Here is an 11,721-nt window from a genome sequence, read left to right as displayed (position 1 = left end):
AGGAGGAACCAGTTGCTGGAGAAGGATATCATGTTTGGTAAGGTGGAGGGTCAGAGAAAAAGAGGAAGACCCCCAACGAGATGGATTGGCCAAGTAGTAGCATTGATGGACTCACGCGTGGCAACAATAATGAGGTTGGCCCAGGATCGGGCAGTTTTTCATTCTGCTGTGCATAAGGTTGCTATGAGTCAGCACGGACTCGATGGCAACTAACAACAACAACAACAGCTATGTGAGGACAAGGTGAGCTGGTAGTGTAGTTGGTTATGAGTTGGGCTGCAGTAACTGTAAGGTCAGCAGTTAAATCTACCAGCTGCTCCTTTGGAGAAGGATGAGTTTTTTTCTCTCTTAAACATTGATAGTTTATGAAACACTAGGAGTCGGCACCAATTCAGTGGCACACAACGACCACCACTATGTAAGAACAACACACATAAGAACTGAGAACTCATTAAACACTCCTCAAATTATATATTTTTAAATAATAAATAGGCATAGTTCTTTCTGCAACAGAACAATCAGCAACTGTAAATAAATTTTAAAAAAAACAACAACTGAGTTGTACTTATTACAATTAGTATTCATTGCTAATGACTGTGGTTTTCTTACCATAAACACGATCATATAAATTATCATCTGGACTCCTTTTTGGCACCACTATAAATTCTGTATCTTGTATGGTAGGATTTTTTCCAAAAAATTCACCAGTCACTGCAATTTCCACCACTTCTTCTACCCTCTTCTTGGCTTGACATTTTATGACAACTACAGAAAAGATATATCTTCAATTAATTTTATTATAACTCTTAGCTTATAGCATCATACTTGAAATGAAGGACAATGACTATGTCTTATAAAATAAAACTTGTTTTGGTAGACTTGGACTAGTTTTGCCATTACATCTAGCATTAACAAACACACATGTGTGCAGACACATACAATATGCAAGCAGACTGACATTTTTGAAGCAAAATATTAATAAAGAATATTATAAAATAAGATGGCACAAGATTAATCTGGATGCCACAAATTATATATTTATTCAATTATAATTTAGAATTATAGTTAAGATATTATAATTTAGAAATTTGATTCCAGTTCTAATGTTGTTGTTGTTTTAGTGCCATTGAGTCAGTTCTGACTCATAACAACCCTGTATAAGGTTTACACACCAGGACTCCAGGTTCTGATAGAGTTAAGTCCATCATTCAACTAGTAGCTATGGTATGGACATTTGAATATCTCAGCTTTTAAAATCTGCATGTTCATTGTGGTTATACCAAACATTGCTTATATAATAACACTGTAACAACTGGGAAAATATTATATCTAAGACCTAAAAATAATTTTAAAAAATAAGTTCTAACATTTATGTTGTAACATCCATTTAAAATTTAAAAAATTTATTTTTAGATAATTTGCTAATTTATTTATATGTACCTTAAGAGTAGATTTAAAATATTTAAGTAAAACATTTAAATTTTCATTTATGAATTTGCTTTTAAATGTATACTATGTACCAAATGTATACTATGTACCTTTTGAAGGAGCTCTGGTAGCGTAGTGGTTACAAATCGGGCTGCGAACCTTAAGGTCAGCGGTTCGAAACTACCAGCCGCTCCGCGGGAGAAAGATGAGGCTTTCTACTCCCGTAAAGATTTACACCCTTGGAAACTCTGTACAGGGTCGCTATGGGTCGGACCCGACTCGATGGCACTTAACAACAACAACATGTACCTTTTGAATTGTTTAAATGAAAGTATCATTTATTACTTAAAATTAAATTTAAAATAGAATTACAAATTAATTATATATATTATATATATAATTAGCAATTATCTTTATTATATATATATATATACAGGTGCTCTAGTAGCGTAGTGGTTATGAGTTGGGCTGCTAACCTCAAGGTCAAGAGGTCGAAACTACCAACCATTCCACAGAATAATGATGAGGTTTTCTGATCCTGTAACGATTTACAGCCTAGGAAACCCTATTCAGGGTCACTATGAGTCGGCACACCACCACCATATATATAGTGGAGTCCTGGTGTGGCGCTGTGGGTTAATGCACCAGAGTGCAAAGCCATTTGAACTGCAAGGTCGGCGGTTCAAGCTCACCAGATGTTCCTCGGAAACCCTATACAGGGTTGCTATGGGTCAGAACCAACTTGATGGCACTTAACAACAACATATATATTATTATATATATATAGTTATATAAAGAGAGTCCTGGTGTGGTGCTGTAGGATAAGCTCTGGACTGTTACCAAAGGTTAGTCAGTACCAACTCATAGGGACCCTGTATAGGGTTTCCGAAGCTGTAAATCTTTGCAGGAGAAGAAAAGTCTCATCTTTCTCCTGAAGAGCAGCTGGTAGACTGGAACTGTCGACCTTGTGATTAACAGTCCAGTTCCCTATATATATTCTGGCTCGTAGTGACCCTACAGAACAGAGTAGAATGGACTCACTGGATTTCCAAAACTGTAAATCTTTACAGAAGCAAACTGCCACATATTTCTTCTACAGAGTGGCTGGTAGATTTGAACCACCAACCTGTCAGTTAACAACTGAGCATTTAACCACTGCACCATAAGTGCACCTAATTAGATAAAGAATGACTATTATTGTATTCCTTTGACTCAATGATACTCTAAGATCATGTGTATGAGGAGGCATCAAAAAGTCCATATAAATAGGAGTATACCTTGCAAATATATTAAATTCTTTATTTTTCAGCTCAGATGCACATAGAATATTTTTATATATTTTTTAAAGTCAGATGTATGTAGAGTATAAATTGAATATAAAGGAAAAGAAGAATCATGATATAGAAAAATATTTTCAAATATATTATGCTATGCTTTCATGGTATCAATATCTATTTAAACTGCAAAATTGGTTTGTGTCCTCAGATTTATGTGTTTTTGCAATATATATAATATTTATTGTCTAAACTATTTAATGTGAATTTTCATTCTAAAATTTACAAGCTGATATTGAACACTCTGAAATTTCAATACATAATGGAATGTGAAATGTATACTATGGATACAATATTTTATATATAAAGGATGAGGACTAAAATGGCTGGGAAACATGCAAGGTTTTCTGGTTACAATTAACTTTAATTTTAAAACACTACGTTGGACAGCAGTGTGATGAAACTTACAATTAGTACCCTGTCTTTGGTCATGTCCTATAAGTTCTTAGGAAATCCATGCCCTGGCAATCCAAGTGTCATTCAATCACAATGGATTCATTTTCCATTGTATTTACACTGTGACAGGTGGTGAGGTCCATTTCCAATTATATGCCCCAGTGGACAGGCACAGATCACAATGCATGAGGCTCACAAAACAAGAAAGCTTACCCTTTGTTTAAGAATAACTTAGGAAAAAGCATAAAAATGAGGGCAGGAGAAACAAGTGATATAGAGTTGAAAAGGGAGAACAATGGGTCATTTCTGATGAATTATTAAATATAGAATGCTGAAGAGACTTTAGTGAATCTGAATAATATATGTCTATACATTATACTGATTTGCTTCTCAAGGGAGTTTGCAGATAAAAAAAAATACTAATGTAAGTTTGAGATCTTTGGTAAAATGATTTAATATCTAGTACACCACCAATGGCTCCTTGGAAACCCTAAACAGGGTCGCCATGAGTTGGAAGGAGTCCTGGTATGGTGCTGTGACTTTATGGGCCGGACTGCAAGGTCAGTTTGAGCCACAAGGTTGGTGGTTCAAACTCACCAGCCGCTCCTTGGAAACCCTATAAAGGGTCGCTGTGGGTCAGAACCAACTTAACAGCACTTAACAACAGCAACATTGAGTTGGAATACACCTGATGGCACTTAACAACACGATATTATCTAACATAACATAGGCTATTTGCAGGTTTTATACTTAATTTTAAAAACGGAGTAATTAGCAAGAGAAGTGACCCAAAGGAAAACGCCTAGATGTTCTAGGAGCAGGTTTAATTTTCTATGAAAAGAGAGAGATCCAAGAAATCTATGTTTCTGATTTTATCGCTTTTAGACTATTTCTACCTTCCAGCTTTAATCTGGGAAAAGTAAAACTGTATTCATACATGCAGTTGTTGTTGTTAAGTGTCATTGAGTCAGTTCTGACTCCTAGAGACCCAGTATAGGGTTTCTTAGAAGCAGCTGGTGGGTTTGAACTTCTGACCTTTCAGATTAGTGTTGAAGGGAGAAGGAAAATATAAAACTTCAAGACTTCTTCCAGAGCATCAGTATTACTCAAAGGTGAAAGTCAACATAGATGCTACTTTGCTCTGCAGGGAAATCCAGCGCATTTTCTGTAGAAAAACTATGCCCAAATCTGTTAAGGGACTGGGATTCTAAATTTCTTTGTATAGTTGTCTAAGAGTAATTGTGTTTCATAGGTTGATCCTGGGGAAAAATCAAGAAAAGGGGAATAGCATTGAGAAAAAGGACAACCACAAACCTGTCCGAAGCCAGGGGCCAGTGGAGAAACAGAAGTAAAAAGAGCAGGGTTTTTCAGTTCTATGCATGGTAGCAAAGTGAAACTGCCTAAAACTGGAGTACACCCTGACTTGTTTTGGGAGAACATCAGTCTGAAACAAATGAGAACATAGGGACAACCATTCCACAGGATAAACCTCGGATGAGACTGACATGTGCCCAAAAAGAAATATGATGATCAAAAGTGACCTGAGGGCCAAAGTCCCTGAGATTCTTGTAGATCCAAGGCAGGACTGTGAGTGCCTCACAGAATGTGGGTTAAATGGACCTGAAGTTACTTTTATTTCAACCTTAGCTGATATCTGGGTTTCAACAATAAGAATACAATAAAAAATGGTGTGATTGGGAAACCAGGTTCAAGTCCCAGCTCTCTCACCAGTAGGGTTGGTCACTTCACTACTTAAATTTTCTGGACTTCAATTTTCTTGTTTGTACAAAGAAGAGATGAGACTAGAGGTTAAGCATTGGGCTGCTAACCTCAAGGTCAGCAGTTCGAATTTGCCAGCCACTCCATGGGAAAAAGATGAGAATTTTTACTCTAGTAAAGATTTACAACTTTGGAAACCCCATACAAAGTCATTATGAGTGGAAACTGACTTGATGGCTTACAGCAAAAGTAGCAGCAAGTTCTCTTAGAATCCTAGAGTTCTCTGACTGTAAATTTTACATACCTGAAGGGCCTGTAGGAAGTGGTGCTTGTGGGTGTCCAATGATAGGGTATATCCAATGTATTGCTTTTACTTGATGGCCATTCAGTCTCATCATTCTAAAGAGAAATTAAATTATTAAAAGTACATCAAAAAACAAAACAAAAAAGAAAAAAAAAAAGTACATGAAGGTAGACTTCCAGTTTGGAGGTGACAGAGCAGAGTCAGGTAGGACAGGCTCCGTGGGGGAGGAGCTGAAAACCCAGAGACGCTGCTCTCATGGAACAGCACCAGAGCTCTGAATCTTGCATAAGGTTCAGGGCATCAGTTTACTGCAACTGCCAGTGGAAAAATCACAGTATAAAGGAAAATATTGCAATTCAGGAATTGGTCAAGACACAGGATTCCCTTTGTGACCATCCCACCTGGGCAGAGGTCAGAGGGCGGGACTACAGCCAGACAGGCACAAGGAACCAGTGCTAAAAGCTGCACAGTGACATTTGCAAAAGTAGGTGTCGGGGGTTTCTACATATTTTTTCCTCCTCTTCTCTGTTGCTCCTTCTTTGCCCAGCCTGGACGCCTGCAGGCGGCTGAGTATGCACCCCAAAAAAAGTCTAGTGTTGAGACCACAGCTTTCCCATGGCACAGAGAGAAAGAGCCCTATTGGTCCAAGGACAAATTCTTTGGCTGCTGCTTTTGACTTCTGACTGTGGGTCCCAGCCCTAAAGTTAACTTGTGTGGGACCCTTTACTCTTGCCTATCCAGCAAGAAAAAAAGCAGGTTTGGCCTGACAGACAAACCATAAGAACAATCTGTAAAACCCCAACATAAAAAGATGCAACTATTTCAAGAATTACATCGTGCACACACAAATACCCAACTAACATTCAGAGACAAAAATAATAAACAATCTTTTTCTCAATATCTACCTGTGCAACTCTATGGTGGTGACTAGAGGAGGGGCCTGAGTGAGTGGACACCCCCACGCACTACTGAAGGCTTCTACAGTGTACACACGCTACCTGTGTAGCAAGGTAACTGGCCAGTCAGCCACAGCTTTTTTTTGTCTTTGTTTTTGTTTTCAAAGAGGTGGTTTTTGTCTCTGATTTTATATTGCTTCTGCTTTGGGGCCTTTTTTTCACACATGTTTCCTGGAGGTGGGAGCTTTTTCTCCCTATGTTACCCAAGAAGAGTCACCAATTGTGGCCATATAGCAAAGCTACAAGCATGCCCCATAATATTCCATGACTGAGACAATATCCAATAACAGCTGCTAAGCATTACATGCAGAAAGGAAAGCCTATCTCCTGATCATATCCGCCAGGAGACACCCAGTAAGAAAACATATAATAACACAGCAACAAACATAAGCAAACATATAATAACACAACAACAGACATCCATTTAAGCATTAAAAACCCACATAACTACTAGAAATGACCAACAAAACACAACAAAAGTTAATAAAACATGCCCCAAAACAAAAAAGAGTAACTGAGACAAATGAGCTGGACGAAGACAAAGGCTTTCAAGAAGAGGAAGAGCAGGTTTTGGCTTTGCCTGAGAAGGAATTCAGAAGAATGATATGGAAATAAATTCAAATGCTCTGAAAAAGGGTGGAAGAAAACAAGGAAGAAGTCAGGAAAGTACTACAAGAGCAACCAAACAAGACTGATACAGTATTGGAAACAATTCAAAACCTGCAAATAGAGGTCTAGATGATTAATAATACAATATCAGAAATGGGCAATACACTGAAAGGGGCAAGGAGCAGAACTGAAGAGATGGAAGCCAGAACCAGCAAACTGGAAGACAAATCTCTCAATACTGCTAAGATAGAAGATCAAGCAGAAAAAAAGGATAAAAAAAATCTGAAGAGAGTCTAAGATTTATGCCAGATAACATGAAGTGGAACAACTTAAGAATTATTGGCATCCTGGAACAGGAGGAATCAGAGAAGTCCAGAGAGAAGATAGTTGAAGAGCTTCTCAAAGAAAATTTCCCTAACATCTTGAGAGATGAGAAGATAAACATTCAAGAAGCCGAATGAACCGCAGGAAGGATAGACCCCAAAAGAAAATCACTAAGACATATAATAATCAAGCTCTACAAAATCAAAGACAAGGAGAGAATCCTAAAAGCAGCCAGGGAGAAGAGAAATGTTATGTACAAAGGCTAGGAAATCAGATTAAGCCCTGACTATTCAGCAGAAACCATGCAGGCAAGAAGGCAATGGGAAGACATATACAAAATCCTAAAAGAAAAAAAAAACTGCCAACCAAGAATCATCTATTCAGCAAAACTGTCAATCAAATACGATAGTACAATCAAAACATTCCAGGATAAATAGAATTTAAGAGATTTTGTCAAAGTCAATCTAGCACTTCAAAACATCCTAAAGGGAGTTCTTTGGACTGAAAACCAACAAGAACAGACAGAGATTGACAGGCATGGCAACACCACCTGAAACTCAGACAATAGATAGTAGAGTACAGAACAGAACAAACTTACAACAATGAAATCAAAGGAGCTGGGAGGTCAACCGAAGATCAAAATAATAACAATGTTAAAGAAGGGAAAACGTAGGAACAGAGATCCAGGTGGTGAGGAGGTCAGGTAGATTACAGGATACAATAGATTCTCTTAAATGGAGGGAAAAGTTAATAGACTATGTTGTTGCTGTTTTTATGTGCCATGGAGTCAGTTCTGACTTATAGCGACCCTGTACAGGGTTTCCAAGGCTATAAATCTTTATGGGAGCAGAAATCCTCATCTATCTCCTGTGGAACAGCTGGTAATTTTGAACTTCTGACCCTGAGGTTTGTAGCTTGATTTGTAACCACTACACTATCAGAGCTCCTTTAATAGACTATAAGGTAACCCCAAAGAAAGTTAATATTTCACAACTTACCATGAAAATGAACTTTAAAGCAGAACAATTATACATGAAAACTAAGAAGAGCCCAACAAGAAACAGCACAAAAAACCACAAACTCAGCAAAAAATCAAAAGCTCAAAAAAGTAGAGGGCAATAAATGCTGGTAAGGATGCGGAGAGACTGGGACCCTCTTATATTGTTAGTGGGATTGCAAAATGGTCCAACCACTCTAGAAAGCAATATAGTGCTTCCTTATAAAGTTAGAAATAGAAATACCTATGTTCAAGCAATTTCTGTACTTGGTATTTACCCACAAGAAATATAAGCCATAACACGAGTAGATATATGCCCACCAATGTACATAGCAGCACTATTTACAATAGCAAAAAGATGGATACAGCCTAAGTGCCCATCCACTGAAGAATGGATAAACAAACTGGGGTACATAAACACAATGGAATACTATGCTGCCTTGAAGAACAACAAGGAAGCTGCAAGCCACCACATAACATAACATTATGCTGAGTGAAATTAGTCAGTCACAAAAGGAGAAATGCTGCATAGGACCATTATTGTAAAAGACTAAGAAAAAGAACCCACCCAAAAGGGGAAAAATTTTATATATAATTGCTGATCACCAGGATGTATGGGATGAGAGGAGGGGAGGGAGGGAGGGGAAGACAGAGCACAGGGTAAGGAATAGACACAGGATAGCTTGGTTGCTGGGGGGTGGGGGGAAATACACATGAAGGGGATGGGTAATAGAAGAACAAGGCTGATGGGAGAACAGTTAGACAGGTTCGCATGGGCTAAGTGGAAATGAGGTAAGTAATGATGTATGCACAACTTTGAAAGAACAGGGCTTCGGAATACAGGGATTGAGGCATGATTTGAATGGTAAAAGAGGAATAATGTTAAGATGTTTGGCTGTCTTTAGAATCTTGGTTTCTCTTGCTTACCATTGAGAAAAAAAAACAGTTGGTGGAGGGAGGAATAGCCAGAAACATCACAATAGAAAGCTTCTAAATCTGTCTTCAGCCTATAACTGATTAGAATACCTTAAAGGGGGCTAGAAGTTGCCCAGTTAAAGAGACCTCCTGCGGAGCTTTTGCATTGCCTAAGACCATAGGTGTAAACTAGAACCCCATCCAGAATTGTCTGAAGTGGGAAATTTCTGCTGGAAACGACAAATAGACCAGCCTGGAGCAGCTAGAAGAATAGAAGCTACTTCGTGAAAAAGACCAGCAGGAAAAATCTGAAACAATAACGGCAGTCTGATTACTACAAGAACGAGTAAGCTGTTTGCCCGGGAACAATCAAGGCAAGTGGTCGAGTCCCCTCAGATCAAACTCCCTTCCAAGACTAAGACTCAATGGGAATACAAAAAACAGCAATAAAGTTGCGAGCTAAGCCTGACCACATTCAATAGACTCCTGTGAACCCGGGTGAAGACCTGGATGGCCAGCAGTATGGCAAGACCCAGGGACACCTAGGCCCAGAGGCAGTGACATGGTCATAGAGAACTAGAGCGGAGAGTGAAGCATCCAGCTAATATGAAGTGAGGGGAGATGCACAAGAACACCCATACTTGCAGATAGTACCCACTTGATCTGGTTTCGATAGCTGGACGATCAGAACTCGACTAGAAGAAGAAAGACGAGGGAAGAAGAAAAAAAAAAGAGTAAGTTACTATAATTTGATGAACTTTACCTATATTTACGGATGTAGTAGCTCAAAAAAGGTAACAAATCTTTACAGCAAGTATCCCTCCCACCCCCTTGGTACACAGGGTTGACAAGGATGGGCAACTTAGACATTGGCTACACAAAATGGGTGTGGGGGGATAATAAAGGTAAGAAGTGACTGGCTTACTACCTTTAAAGAGGGAGTCTAGTTCCAGATGGGGCAGGGGAAGGTAGAATCTCCATCTCCACTCAATGATTTCTAATCTGTTGGGACTGGGCTGGTGAAAGGAAATGGGGATAAGACTCTTGTGGTACAATAGTGAATAATTGCCATCAGGACAGAATGCGAGGGTCAGAAATGTAGAGGTAGATGTTTTTTGACAAAAGGAGGGGAGTGATTGATTTTGCAGCCCAGGAGCGGTGGTCCCTGGGACCAACAAGTGAGAACAGTGGAGAGCATGACCCTACCTAGAGAGGCAGTGACAACAGGTATGGAGACAGATGATGATGTGGACAGATGGAGCAATTGGGGACACTGGACTCAGGGAGGGAGAGAGGCTGTGTGCTGATGGCCAGGGGGATGGGTCTGTGCGGTGTGCCCTTTGGTTATTTGATGATGCATGGAGGGGATTGTGTCATTGCAATGAAACAAAATATGATAGGATGAATGTAAAACTAATATTGTCCCATGTAAACCCACATAATTCACAATAAAAACTAAAATAAAAAGTACAACAGAAACATGCATTATATTAGCATAAAATGTGTGTTCTTTATTAACTAAAACTAATAAATTTATTAAGTTTGGCACAGAAATAGGAAATAGGAAACACATTCTGCAATTGTTGATTTTATAAATATTTAAAGCAAACCCTGATAATTTATCATAAAGAAAATTGTTAGTTAAAATCAAAGAGCTTTTGTTGTTATTGTTAGGTGCCAACGAGTCGCTACCGACCTGTAGAGAACTTATGCACAGCAGAACGAAACACTGCTCGATCCAGGGCCAACATCACTACCATTACCATGCTTGATTCCATCAATGCTGCCACTTAGTCAATACTGCCCAGAGCAATTTACACATACAATGCAATCCCAATCCAGATTCCAACAACATTCTTCAAAGAGATGGAAAGGACAATTACTAATTTTATATGGAAAGAAAAGAGACCCAGGATAAGCAAAGCTTAAAAGGAAGAACAAGGTTGGAGGTCTCTCACTCCCCGATTTCAAACTTTACTACGTGGCTACGGTGGTCAAAACAGCCTGGTACTGGTACAATGAAAAATACATTGATCAATGGAACATAATCGAGAATCCAGATATTAACCCAACCACATACAGCCAAATGATTTTCGACAAAGTGCCTAGGCACATTCATGGAGAAGAGACATTCCTTTAACAAATGGTGCTGGCAGAACTGGAAAGCGATATGTAAAAGAGTGAAACAAGACCTTTGCGTCACACCCTATACAAAAATGAACTCTGCATGGATTAAAGATCTAAATGTGAATCCCAAAATTATGAAGATCATCAATGAAAAAATAGGGACAAATGTGAGGGTGCTAATTCAGGGCATACACAGACTACCACACATTTTGAAATGTACACAAACAAAAATAGACAAAATAGACTAGTGGGACATATTAAAAATTAAAAATGTTTGTGCATCAGAAGACTTCACCAAAAGAGTTAAAAGGGAACCCACAGACTGGGAAAAAATCTTTTGCAACGATATATCAGATAAGGGACTCATTTCTAAAATATATAGGAAAATACTACACATCTACAAAAATAAGACAAATAACCCAATTAAGAAAGGGGCACAGGATATGAACAGACACTTCACCAGGGAGGAGATATGGGCAGCCAACAAACTTATGAAGAAATGTTCATGATCACTAGCCATTAGGGAGATGCAAATCAAAACAAAATGAGATATCACCTCACACAAGCAATAACAGCAAAGATCAAAAAAGTTGAGGACGATAAATGATGGCA

General features: G+C 38.6%; 1 protein-coding gene across 1 annotated transcript in view; it reads right to left on the bottom strand.

The window, feature by feature from the left end:
* The window catches only part of LOC102822611 (chromosome unknown open reading frame, human CXorf30), a 170,223-nt gene that overhangs the window by 31,809 nt on the left and 126,693 nt on the right, over positions 1-11,721 (bottom strand). The window contains exons 18-19 of the mRNA XM_006870158.1: positions 5,182-5,276; positions 610-765 (exon numbers count right to left, since the gene is read on the bottom strand). Of these exons, the coding sequence (XP_006870220.1) occupies positions 610-765; positions 5,182-5,276 (251 nt within the window). The remainder of the gene's footprint in view (positions 1-609; positions 766-5,181; positions 5,277-11,721) is intronic.

Source organism: Chrysochloris asiatica, unplaced genomic scaffold (genome assembly GCF_000296735.1).
Source record: "Chrysochloris asiatica unplaced genomic scaffold, ChrAsi1.0 scaffold00139, whole genome shotgun sequence".
NCBI lineage: Eukaryota > Metazoa > Chordata > Mammalia > Afrosoricida > Chrysochloridae > Chrysochloris > Chrysochloris asiatica.
The sequence above is the reverse complement of the archived record's forward strand: the minus strand, read 5'-3'. Positions and strand labels throughout refer to the sequence as shown.